A 12895-nucleotide genomic window follows, 5' to 3' on the forward strand; every position below is an offset into this window, starting at 1 on the left:
AAATCCGCCTGCCTCTGCCTCCCAAGTGCTGGGATTAAAGGCGTGCGCCACCACCGCCCGGCCCTTTTTTTCTTTTTTAACCACTAGAGGTGGTTCAGCGAATCTCTCAAGAATGAGGGTGTTATTTGCCATAATCCAGAGAAAGTATGAACCTCAGAAATTTAAACACTGAATACCAGTTATTATCTTTTTTCATTCTTAAAATAATTGAAAGTTAGTGTGTATGTGTGTGTAAGAGAGAGGGAGGGAAGAAGGGGAGGGAAAAAGGGGAGGGAGAAAGATGGTATTTATCAGGTCAGAGGTCAATGTTGGTAGTTTCTTCTCTCCTTCCAAATCAGGTTGCTGGGTTCATACAACAGCACCTTAACCTGCTGAACAGACTTTCATTATTTTTTTGTTGTTTTGAGACAGAGTCTCAGTAGCCAAGCTTGTTTTCAAACTATGTAGAGCTGGAGATGTCCTCGAACTCCTGACTGTCTTGTTCTGCCTCCCGAGTGTCAGAATGACAGGCATGAGCCCCCAGGGATTGCATTCAGGGCTTTGTACAAGCTAAGCAAGCACTGTACCGATTGAGGCACACCTAGCCCTAAATCCTATGCTCTCAGTTACAGCTTACCCTCCCAGCTTCTCATTGTCCCATTAGCAGTGTTCGTTGCTGATTTTGTGGCTTTCCCCTGTGTGTTTCCCAGTGCAGGGTGAAATGTGCATTCAATGTCAATTGTCTCTCAGTAGCATGTTTGACCTGGAGGGCCCTCCAACCTCCTATGTCTAGACACTCTGGGATCTACAGGCAAGAATCTCCTTAAGCTTGCATCTGCCTAGCTTTAGAGTCTGCATTTGTAATGGGGATACCACTCAGGCCATTGTGTATTCTTCTTTACCTTCTATCAAAGACACCCAATGCTTGTATCCCTTTGCTGCAGATGCTAACTGTGTCACCTGGTAAAGGTGGTGCCTGCCAAGCTCCTTCCCTTGCAAAAGTACTCTTTCTCCTTGGGACTGACACACACCTTATAGGGAGATCACTTCCAGTTGTCAATATCCAGTTCTTTAGACTTTCATCCACCAATTTTGGCATCCGTTGGTAAATATCGCCAGACTAAATTACCAGAGCAAGGACTGCAAAATGGAGCTTTTGTTTGGTTGAGTTGGGTTTGATTTTGAGACAGGGTCTCAATATGTAACCACGCTGACCTTGAACTCTCCATCCTCCTGCCCTAACCTCGACTGCTGGGATTACTAGAATGAACCATGATCCCCAAAAGCAAATGGGGTTTTCTGATGTTTAGTATGACCAGTCACATCTAGGAACTCTCTGCTGGTGAGATTGCTCAGTGGGTAAGGGCGCTTACTGCCAAGCTTGAGAATCAGAGTTTAGCCCCCAGGAGCCACATGGACAAAGAAGAAAACTCCCCAAAGTTGTCCTCTGACCTCCATATACACACACCATGACATGTGCTTATATACACACAGACACACCTATGTAGTAAAATAAAAAAACTCAGAATTTTCAAATAATAGAGAAACTTGGCATTCCTCCCTTGGAACCCCTCCCACTCTCAGTTTTCCTTAATTTCCTTTAATACATTTTTATAAATAAATAAAATTTTTAAGTGGAAGGATTTTTTTAAAAAAGAAGAAAAAAAACTCATGAATTTGGGCAGGGTGTGGTGGTACATGCCTTTAATTTCAGCACTTGGAGGCAGAGGCAGAAGCAGGCTGATCTTTGTGAATTAGAGGCCAGCCTGCTCAACATAGCCAAGACAGCCAGAGATGCAAATGAGACAACCTGTCTCTAAAAACAAACAACAAACAAACAAAACCCCTTCGGAGCTGTCCGACTGACTTCAGAAGGCTGAGAACTGTGCAAACTGCACTGGCCAGTTATTAGCATGGCATCCAACTGTGGCTAAGGAGGGCTAGGACAGCCCCAGCTTCTGTCTGCCTCCAGCTACATCCTGGACTTAGTTAGTCCAGGATGCAGCAATTGGTGGAGGACAGGCATCCCCTAACCACTGTCTCCAAGAGCCACTCGAAGCCTCTGCCATCAGTTTCAGACCTCCTGAGGCTCTTCCTGACCTGCTGCCCTTTGGTCCCCAACAGGGTGACCTTCAGCCAAGTGAGCACAGAGAGCCTCACCCACCTGGCATCTGGTCTGGGACACTGCCACCGTCTAGAAGAGCTGGAGTAAGTTGGGGTGGCTGGCCATGGGATGGCTGAGAGGACAGCAGAGCCTCTGGTGGGGTACAGAGGCACCTGAACCTGGCTGTCCTCCCTGTATGCTGTGCCCCTTGTCTTGGCTTTACCCTTGACCCATGGAGTGCCTTTGGTTAGATTTTTCTTCCTCCCTCACTTGGTGGCTTGGAACTGCACATCTGTAAAACTGGGACTTGATTCTGCCCCAGGTGATGATAAATACCAGGGTGCAGAAATCACAAAGGGACAGAGGAATTGTTGGATATTTGCATGTCCTGAGTCTTCTCTATAGCCTTATCTGGCATCCTTATCTGACCCAACTGTGACTGCCACCCCTCTTGTGGGGACCTTAGAGCTTAGCCTTGGGGCCAGGAATGCTCCTGGGGTGGGAGCTGGGCAGAAAGCCTGGCCTATTATCTGCCATCCCAATCAGCCTCCCCAGGGCCAAGGGGCAAGGGACAGGTAGAGCATTATCTCTCCAGGGCACTTGCCTGAATGGAACCTTCTGCTTGGTCCCTACAGCTTCTCTAACAACAGTCTCTGTAAGGAGGATGCAGAGCTACTGATCAGAGCCCTTCAGGGAACTTGTAGACTGAAGAGGCTGCAGTAAGTGAAAGGAAGGTAGTGAGGAGGAGGAGTGTGCAGTAATGGGGGAAGAATGAATGGGAGCAGATGGAGAGAGGAGTGGGAGAAAATGTGCAGGGGGAGGAGAGTGAGTGGAAGTTGATGGGGAGGAGGAGGTTCATGGGGAAGGGACTAAAGAGGAAGGTTCAGGGGAGGGAAGTAGTGGGGTTCATACAGAGGGGTATACGGAACATGCCTCAGAGCCCCCTACATCTCTCTCTCCCTCTGAATGCACTTTTGGGTCTCTAGATCACACACACACACATTCACTTCACTGCCTAGCTGAGAGTCATCAGGATGTTTGGTCTCTGGAAACATAATCCCCAACTCAAAGCTGCCAAGGCAAAATTTGGTTGATCTCGTTCTCTCCCTCTTTCTTTCTTTCTTTCTCTCTCTCTCTCTCTCTCTCTCTCTCTCTCTCTCTCTCTCTCTCTCTCTCTCTCTCAACTACAAGGAATCTTAACTTCAGGCACGGCTGGCTCCAAGGACTACTTATTGGTGTATGTTCTCCTACCCAGCACCCTCTGCAGCTTTCTTTCCTCTGATTTAGTAGAAAGGGAGCCCATTTATCCCTGTGATCAGCTGGAGACTTAGGAAATGAGCTCGGTCATATGGTCGTGTGCCCTGCTCCTAAATTCTCAGTTGACTCATTGGCTAGGTGAGGTCACCTGTTCCCTGGATGTAAGTGGCATTTTTAGAGGCTGGTACAGAAGAGAAGATAGAAACTCCAGGCAGAACCCCCTCCTGCGTCCCTAGCATCTGCAGAGTTTTCTTCCTTCTTTTAACATTACATGTGTTTGTGTGTGTGTGTTCATGTGTGTGTGTGCGTGCTCATATACCATAGTGAACATGCAGAGATCAGAGGATAGCTTTTGGGAGTGGCTCTTTCTTTCCACTAAATGGGATTCAAGGACAGAATTCAGATCCTTAGGCTTGGCATCGAGCACCTTTATGGACACAGCCATCTTGCCAGCCACACTTGTTTCTTAGAAACTCTCTGCTTTTACTCTCCTAGTAGTTTGCAATCATCAAATTCATAGAGATGCCAGAAACAGCCCAGCCCCCCACAAACAGTCCCATTCTGCACAGACCCAGCTCAGGCACATTCTTGTGAGCACATTTAACTGTGTTTTCCTGCTTTAAATCTGTTTTTCTGATGACCCAGAATACACCCTGGTTATAAAAAGCTCCATAATTTCAAAAATATGTAATAAAGCGAGTGAAATCCCCTGGAGATGACGCTCCTTCAGAGAACTTCCCAGAACAGTCAGTTTGTGAACTGTTTTCCAGATTTTTCTCCACATATGTGCTCACCCAGTTGAACAATAGCCCGTAGCAATGGCATGCCCCTAGTCTATCTCTCTTAGCTCAACTGCGGGAGAACTGCGAGGACAGGAGGTAGATGTTAGGAAACCTTGGACCATACACAGCCCACCCATCTTTCCATGGACCCATTGCTTGGATATCCCTGGGTACTCACTGCATGCTCAGCCTTCTAGAATCTTCCCAAAGTTTTATATGAGTGGTTAAAGACCCAATAAGGCCATTCATTGGCTTATTCATCTGTGTGGCCCCCAAGCCTTGGCCAGGGTTAGGGGTTGGTTCTGTAGGGTGGATCATCCTGCCTGTCGCCCGGTCTTGAGTCCCAGACACTCAGGCTGCTCCTTACCATGTCCTTCCTCGTTGTCTGAAAGAAGGGGATGGGTCCTCAGTATACAGAAGCCAAACCTGTCAGTTCTGTGGCTTCTGCCACTGGCAGCTCTCCTCAGACCCAGAGCCTTCAGGTGGATAGGCTCTTGATAGGCTATTGTTGGCCTTTGCTGGCTGTGTCATTTCAGCACTGATTACGTGTCCTTAAGAACCATATCCCTAGGAAGCCGAGGCAGTTGGCCAAGCCCTCCTGCCACATTGCCATGCTGGCTTGGGCACACACTTCTCCTCTCTAGGCTAAGTCTTCTTTCTGAACTTTGATTGGGATTTGAACTGGGATTGCGAGGATTAAGTTAAATAATGCTTGGTGAGTGCTGCGAGCAGGGGCTGGCCACATTCACTTGGTAGAAGCCCCAGCTAATACTGTCATTTGTTTCTCTTCAGTGCTCAGGCTGGGGACCTTGGGATCACCAGCCAGTGGGGAACACATGGCTAAGGCCCTGGAAGGGGGTCCTAAGGTTTTAGGTTCTATTCCTGCTGTTGTTGCTGCTTCCTCTTATGACCCTGAATAGGTTCCCTTCCCTTCCGAGCCTCAGTGTTCCTCATCTGTAAAATGGACATGACAGTGCTCCCACATTTCAAGATGGCTTTAGCCCAGTCTTTGGCCCCTGTTTATGAGATCTCTGTTGGCGCTCAACACTGGTCTAAACAAGTGGTTGAGAATATAGAATCACTGGCCATGCAACTCAATAGTCCATGCACAATTTATGGGTGCATTTGCTCTTCACACTTTACAATGGAGGGCTGTGGGTGTGCTTAGTACCGAGGCCTCATGAGTCTATCTGGACAGGGCCTCAGTCTGTGCCCCAGGCATGAAAAATTCATCCAGCCTCCTCTCTCTAGCCTCTCTCATTTGCCACTGGAAGCTTCCTCTCTGGCCTTGCTCCTTCAAGGACTAAGCTGCATGACCCTACTGCAGGACCTTAGGTGAGTAATCAGACACCCATGGGAAAGACAGAGAGGACCCCAGGTCGGCCCTGTTGTTGGGATAGCATCCAGGGAAACATTGGGTACCTCCTTTGGAACTTGTGATGGCTCCCTCTGGGGACATCCCTGTGCCCTTCCAGACTAGTGCCCGTTGTTCTTGCCTCCTAGTGCTACCAGCTTCCTGGATACAAAAGTGTCCTAGCAGGGTGGGGTTGGAGCTCCACAGAAGCCCTTCATGTGCATAGGATTCTCTACAGATTGGTCTTAAAAGGAGATTTAGGACTGTGCAAGTCCAGGTGTCCAGATCCTCTGTTTCCAGTGAGCCACCCCAATGCTGGTGGTTTTGAGGGCCAGAGACGGCACTTTGTGAAGTGAGGGGCTGGACTTCATCTCACCTGTGATATCACCCCCTGCCTACTTGAGAGAATGTCACACTCTCTTAAGATATGGTTTACCCCAAACACTAAATATTGTGAGTAAAACAAGCCTGGTGGTACCACAGGCATTTGGTTTTGTCAGAGGCCCAGCCTGACTCTGGCAGGACCTGTAGTTAACAGGCAGGGGGGTGTGGCTAACACTCAAGGGGATGTGACACACAGGATCCAAAACCCGACCAGCTGCAAGGCAGTTTGCTACACTTCATGTACAAAAAAAAACAAAAAAAAAAAACAAAAACAAAAACAAACAAAACACCCAATCTCTAGAACAAGAAGGCAAACTATTTCTCTGAGTAATTTAGTTTACTTTTAGTTTAGTTTAGCTCTTGCTTCTCATATAGGCAAGAACATTCCAGATGCAGAAAAGGCAGCAGTAATGATAATGAGGATGATGACGATGATGGTAATGATGATGACAGTGGTAGCGGTGGTGGTGTTAAGGATGGCGGAGGAAGCCCCCTGTTTCAGTTCGGATGCCTTAACTGGGGAGCCCACTTACTATCCTGACAGACTCGTTTAGGGACCTCTGTTGCTGGGGTCCAGGCAAACAAGGCAAAGCTGAGGATTATAGTAACCGGTTCAGGTCAGGGGCTTTAAGCATCATGTCGGCCTTGCCCGCAAGTCACTGTGAGTCTCTGCTGCTCCCTTTTCTTACCCGGGACACTGGGAGCAGTCAATACTACTCCGCTTACTTTCCTCCAGAGGGTTTGTGAGTGGTATATGAGTTTCTGAAAGAATGTAGGTTTGGCCATCTGGAGGGTTCTGCACACCGCACCTGCAAAAGCCTTTCTGCTCCTCTCAGCCTGTGCTCTGCTTCCCCAGGCTGAGCAGGAATGGCATTGGTGACAGTGGCTGCTGCCTTCTGACACTCTTCAGGGTTGCTGACAGCTTGGAGGAGCTGGGACATGTTGCCAGCCCTTCCCCCAGATCCCATGCAACTTTGGCAGGAAAAACTGAAAGGGTTGGGTGTCTCTTCAAGTATCCCCTTCACTTCTTACTCATGTACCTTTAAGCACCCCACACTGCATAAGCAACTCCAGGGGAGATCCCTGGACTCCCCAAGATGGTATGCAAAAGTGTCAGGAACCATTTCAGGATGACAACTGGGAGAGTATCATAAGCAGACACCGTGAGTTGGGAGTCCCATCCAAACGTGGGATGACAAGACTCCAGTGCATGTGAACTGAGGCCTTTCTTGGTGTGTCTTAACTAGGAAGGGTGTGGGCAAGGTGAGATGGGAGATGGGAGGCAGTCTGATACTTCTTCATCTTTGCTTTTCTCCCCAAGCTTGAGGTACAGCCAGATCGGAGACGTGGGTACCCAACACTTAGCTGTCATCTTGCCAAGGCTGCCAGAACTCAGGAAATTAGAGTGAGTCTCAGCCCCACTGAGAAAAGCCTACAGGGACTCTACCATGCTTCTGAGAGACACTGGCCCCTGGCTCAGGCCAGCACTGGAAAAGGGAAGCTCTCCCAGGCTTGGTGCCCAGAATGGTGATCTCCTATGCCCTGTTCTCTGGGTCTTTGTGTTCCCATCAGGAGGGAGGCGTGGCTGCATCTCTTGTGCAAATGTAGTAGGGAGGGGTGAGGGAAGAGAGGGTCGAATAAGTTCCCCTTCCACAGCCTCTCGGGGAACAGGATTGGCCCAGCTGGGGGAGTGCAGTTGGTGAAGTCATTCACCCATTTCGAGCACCTGGAGGAGATCATGTAAGTCTCTATCCAGGTGGGATCCCCCTGGACCTCTTGTTCCTTTAGAACCGGGCAGAGTGGGATCCTGAGCAGGCGACCCACACTCCGCACTCTATCCTGTCTTCTTTCAGACTGGGCAACAACGCTGTGGGGGATCCCACAGCCCTGGGGCTGGCTCAGAGATTACCCCCACAACTCAGGGTCCTGTGGTGAGTGTTCCCCTGCCAACTTAGATACAGAGCTTCGGAGAGGGGACCCAGGAGAAGAGAGATCCAAGCAGGCCATGGGTCGAGCAGCTTAGCCTGAGATTAGCATGGCCCATCCCCGGCTGCCACTCTGCATTCCCCAGAGTAAGCTTAGTGTTGACCCTACCCGTTGTCTCTGGGAGCCCCTGGCCAAGTCTCTGCCCCTTCTGAGCCTCAGTTTCCTCATTTATAAAAGATGTCAGCAAGCCAAGCTTTGCTGCTTGAGAGTAAGTCTCTGGTGTTGGAATAAAATGTCAGCTAAAGGCCATGTGCAAAAGCTACCAAGAACATTGTTCCATCTTCTACAAGTCAAGTTGGTAGCTTCCTGAGTCCCATGCAGCCTTGGCTCTGGGATTCTTATATGCACCATATTCTAGAAAGAGAGCTAAGACCAAAAACAGGGTGAAAAGCTTAACTTCCTAGGAGACGAAGAAGCCAAGCCTTGAACTTAGTGTATCAGATCCGTAAGTCGGGGATCTTGGCAGCTTCTGAGTCCTTTGTGGGGCGAGACAGGGTTAAAGGCCAGCTAAGGTTGCTGCTGTAGTCTGAGGCACAACTCCAAGAATGTGAGGCTTAAGGAAGGTTCCAAACCCCCAGAGCTGGCCCAAGGCTCCTCTCACCTTGCCCTTTTCACAGCCTGCCATCCAGCCACCTGGGTCCAGAGGGGGCCCTGTGCCTGGGCCAGGCCCTGGAGCAATGCCCACTCATAGAAGAGGTCAGGTGAGGTGAGGTCCTTCCTGGGTTGAGGGACAGCTTGGAAGGGTCTGGGGCAGTTCTGACTGGTGTCTATCCTGTCCCACAGCTTGGCAGAGAATAACCTGGCTGGAGGTGTCCCACATTTCTCCAAGAGGCTCCCAATGCTTAGACAAATTGAGTGAGTAGCCTTCTCTGATTGTCTGGGGCCCTGCAGAAGGACCACGACTCTCTCCCTCTGAAGTCTTATTCCCAGGAGAGCCACTGAGAGATGGGACTTAGGAATGGGGGAAAGATAATTTTCTAAGACTTGGCCCCTGGCCCTGGCCAGGTCACTCTGGCCCCTCCTACTTTCATTATGGGGAAAGGGTACCTGCTGGCTATGGTCCCTGTCTCAGAGGACCACTCCTATTCCATCCCAGCCTGGTGTCCTGCAAGATTGAAAACCAAGCTGCTAAGTACCTTGCCACCAACCTCATGCTCTGCCCAGCCCTGGAAAAACTCTTGTAAGTGCTTGGGTGAACCCTGGGTTGAGAAGAAAGGATGCCTGGGGGGACCTGACCCTGTCTACTGTGAGCTACTGCTGTCCCAGCCTCTCTACCAAGCCTCCCTTCTGGAGATGGGAAGCCTCATAATCTTACTGCATGCACTCCAGCGACAGAGGGCAAAGCCCGTTTGTCTGTGTCACGGGAAGGGAGATGGGGCCACTTGGTCTGCAAAGGATTTTTGCCTTAGACCTTCCCTCTGGGGGGCTTCTGAGCCTCTACCTGTATCTAGTTGTTCTAAGGCAGAAGGCAGAAGCTGGTAGAAGCCACCCCCTAACACACTGACTATGACCCCTTTGGCCATCCCGCTGCCTCAGACCTCGGACTGTGGTAGCACTGTCAAATCATTAAACCCGAGTGCTGGGATTTGAGGCCCTGGCATAGAAAAGAAGAAAATTCTAACTCCCAAAGTACAGAGCACAAAGTGCAAGAGGATTTCTAGGTCTGCGTCCTAAATAGTTTGGGGAGGTTTTTTTGTTTGTTTGTTTTGTTTTTGTTTGTTTGTTTTTGTTTTTTTCTGTCTTGGGGATAGAACCCAGAGCCTCGTGCATGGCAACTGAGTATTAGGCTATGAAGACTCTCAGTCTTCAAGGTTTTTAATCTCTCTCCTTATGCCACGGGTCAGCACTCGCTGATCTTGAACCCTCTCCCTTTATAACCAGTGACCAGTGACCCTCCCTTTTGAACCAGTGGAAATGGAGCAAAGCACTGAATCCCTGGGAAGAACATAGCGCTGTATCTGCTCTCTTCAACACTTTCCCCATAGAGTCCTTTGCATGGAGATTCCACGCACAGTAGAGACATATGCTTCCATTGAAGATTAATTTCTTAAAGCAAAAACAATGTTGGGGGAGGTTTTAAAATTATGACACACATTATCACATGGGAAGTAGGCATCGCGGCAAGGTGTTGGCTTGGCGTGCCTTGCGTCACGTTGTGGTTTCTGTGGAACATGATGCTCAGGAATAGGGAGGGGGTGGATAGAGAGGAAGGAACCACCTGTACCCTGAGAATTCTTCAATTTAGAATACTCAAGCACCTGGCTGGGTAACATCTTTTGTATGTGATACTGCTGGCACCTAGCATTCCCTACTGCTCTCCTTGGACTCAGTGCCCTCCCGCCTCTGAGCTCGCCCCTCCTCCACCTTGCAGGCTGTCCTGGAATCTCCTTGGTGATGAGGTGGCTGCTGAGTTGGCCCAGGTCCTGCCGAAGATGGAGCAGCTGAAGATAGTGGAGTATGATTGTACCCTTGGGTGGGGTGGGGGTGTAGAGTGGGGACCCACATCCTGAACAAGCCCAGAGGTTACTAGAATACTCTTGCCTCCCAGAAATCCGTCCAGTGTCTTGGAACACTGTCCCAAGCTGGTACCAAACCCCTGCCAAGCTTAGTTCTTCCATGCTCTAGCCTTCAGACTTTCTACTGTCCCACCAGGAGTCAGAGTCCTCTGATAAATGCTAGTAGTAGGGGGAAAAGGTGACTTTGTCTGCCTGGGGTGGGACATGAAGAAGGAACACCTCCTCCCCTGCCTCCAGACTCATGCTTGCCTCTATTTCCCTCTTCCCCTGCCATTGTCCACTGCAAAGCTTGGAGAAGAACCAGATCACAGCATGTGGAGCCCAACTCCTGGCTCAAGGGCTGGTCCAGGGATCCTGTGTCCCAGTCATTCGGTAATGAAGGGCTGGGTCTTGTAGTGGAAGGCCACACAGACCCCTCAATTTAAAGCAACCTCCTATGGGGGAGAGGCAGAGCCTGGGTTGAAGATTATCCATGAGAGACTTAAACTATTCCACCAGGAATTTGGCAGCCAGCAGACCTGGATCAAATCCCAGTTATACCATTTGCCAACTGTGTTAACTTTGTATCTGTAACTTTATATCTTTCAACTCCCCCATCTGTATCTACCTGAGAGGGTGGTGTGGACTAAAGGACTGAATAAGGCAGAGTCTGGGACATAGCTAGCTGACTCTCAGTGGGGAGGAGGTATCGTACTAAGGTCACTACTCTGGTATATACAACCTCCATTGGGTGACATGTCTTCTGCTTTAGGCCGTGATCTCAAGCCCTGTAGGGAGGTTAGGAGCAGAGACAAGAGGATGAGGGAACAACTCTAGAGCTGATGTCCATGTCTCTGCCCACAGCCTCTGGAACAACCCCATTCCTGACAAGGTGGTCGAGAGTCTGCAGAGCCAGGAACCCAGGCTGGTCTTCTCCTTCTTTGACCAGCAGTCCCAGACTCTTTGAGGAACCTGATGGAGCTCTCAAAACTTATGAGTCCAGCCCAGTGACAACCACATCACCCACCAGGAGACCGGGCTCAGAAGAACCTCAGTTGATGCCCAGCATCCTATGAATGCCCCAGGAGGGAAGAGTGCATTTTTCCTGTCAGAATCCTTAGGGAGCATATTCTTAGGGACTGAGAGTCTTGTTTGACCAAAAGAGGATCATATATCATATATCATATATCATATATCATACATGACATGTGTTACCAATGGGACATTGACATTATGAGAGTATTATGAGGTCCTATAAACAGGAAAAGCTATGGATGTTGCCCTATGGCCTCTCAACATGGGAAGGTCATACTCAGAGTAGGTCAAATGTGGCATTACATGGCACTTGTGGCAGGACACCTAGTCAGAGCATCTCTTAGTATTGTAATTGGCAGTACACATGATCAGGAATCCACTTACAATGTGATGTCCATATCACATGACACTCAGCTTGCCAGGGGACCATAGACAAGTCCAAGACCTAATTTATTACTATTTAAAAAACATGAAATTAGACTAATGGTATAAGCTATGCTATACGAACAGCCTTCTAGCTGTTCAGGAATCTGAGGCAGACAGATTGCGAGTTCAAGACCAGTTTGTAATTTAGTAAGATCCTGTCTCAAAAGGTCAGAAAGGGCTGGGGATATGGCTCAGTACTAGAGTGCTTCCTAGCATGTGTGATGCCCTAAGCTCAATGCTCGGTGCCATTTTTTTTTTTTTTTAAGTATTTATAAGCAACTTCTTGGAGAAACTTTTTGTCTTGTGCTAGGAGAGGGACTTAAGTATTAAGTGGCCCATTGGTCAGGGGTCTGGGACATGCCAAGGTCTCAGCATGACGTGCCCTCCTGCCAGAGCCTCAATTCTCCCTTCTGTTAATCAGATTCTTCCAAGGACTTCCAGCCCAGGCTTAGGAGCTAACCTGACCTGGGGGCAGTTCACACTCATCTCTTCTTTCCTGGTTTAAGGGACAAAGCCAAGCCAAGGGTTTAGGGATAGGTACTTCTAGGACAGTAGGTAAGGCCACTAGGTCTAGCCTACCCACTACCTCAGCAGGATTCAGAAACCACTTGAAACTCTAGGGTGTTTTGTTTTGTTTTATGACTTCCAAGAAAGGGAAGGATAGCCTCGCGACACTCCATGTCGAATGATCAATAAATGTACATAGTCCTGCCTGGAGCTGGTGTCTGATAAGTTTCCTGCTTCTTTGAGGTCAGAAGTGCACTGTGGACAGGAAAACCGTAGAGTCGGACAGAACTGGACTAGCAAGGGCAATGGGTTGGTGTTAACAGTCACATGACCACGGACATCTCACCATACCTCCCCTGCCACACGAGGCTACTATCAAAGCTCTGGTGGTAGAAACGGCTTTGCTTGACCTATATAATTCTTAAAACTCTTCTATGACTTGATCAGTATTTTCAATTTGGGAACGTGTCCATAAAAATCCCAACTCTGACTTCCCCAGGACTAGCTCAAAACTAGGCACGGTAGCATATGCTTATAACCCCAGCCCTAGAACTTGGGCCATGTAGGGAGGAGAATCAAAGTTCGA

At 49.1% G+C, this 12895-nt stretch overlaps 1 protein-coding gene across 3 annotated transcripts in view; it reads left to right on the forward strand.

The window, feature by feature from the left end:
- Nlrc5 (NLR family CARD domain containing 5) overlaps window positions 1-12519 on the forward strand; it is a 95068-nt gene extending 82549 nt beyond the window's left edge. The window contains exons 37-48 of one of the 3 annotated variants that reach the window (XM_031340908.1): window positions 2104-2187; window positions 2719-2802; window positions 5374-5457; window positions 7182-7265; window positions 7517-7600; window positions 7714-7791; window positions 8464-8547; window positions 8630-8701; window positions 8943-9026; window positions 10218-10301; window positions 10651-10734; window positions 11206-12519. In XM_031340908.1, coding sequence (XP_031196768.1) covers window positions 2104-2187; window positions 2719-2802; window positions 5374-5457; window positions 7182-7265; window positions 7517-7600; window positions 7714-7791; window positions 8464-8547; window positions 8630-8701; window positions 8943-9026; window positions 10218-10301; window positions 10651-10734; window positions 11206-11308 — 1009 coding nt within the window. In that variant the 3' untranslated portion in view covers window positions 11309-12519. Of the gene's footprint in view, window positions 1-2103; window positions 2188-2718; window positions 2803-5373; window positions 5458-7181; window positions 7266-7516; window positions 7601-7713; window positions 7792-8463; window positions 8553-8629; window positions 8702-8942; window positions 9027-10217; window positions 10302-10650; window positions 10735-11205 lie in introns of those variants that run through there. The other 2 variants (XM_031340909.1, XM_031340910.1) reach the window with 2 other exon arrangements.
- The last annotated feature ends 376 nt before the right edge of the window (window positions 12520-12895 follow it).

The sequence above is a fragment of the Mastomys coucha genome, unplaced genomic scaffold, assembly GCF_008632895.1.
Source record: "Mastomys coucha isolate ucsf_1 unplaced genomic scaffold, UCSF_Mcou_1 pScaffold22, whole genome shotgun sequence".
In the NCBI taxonomy this organism is placed as follows: Eukaryota; Metazoa; Chordata; class Mammalia; order Rodentia; family Muridae; genus Mastomys; species Mastomys coucha.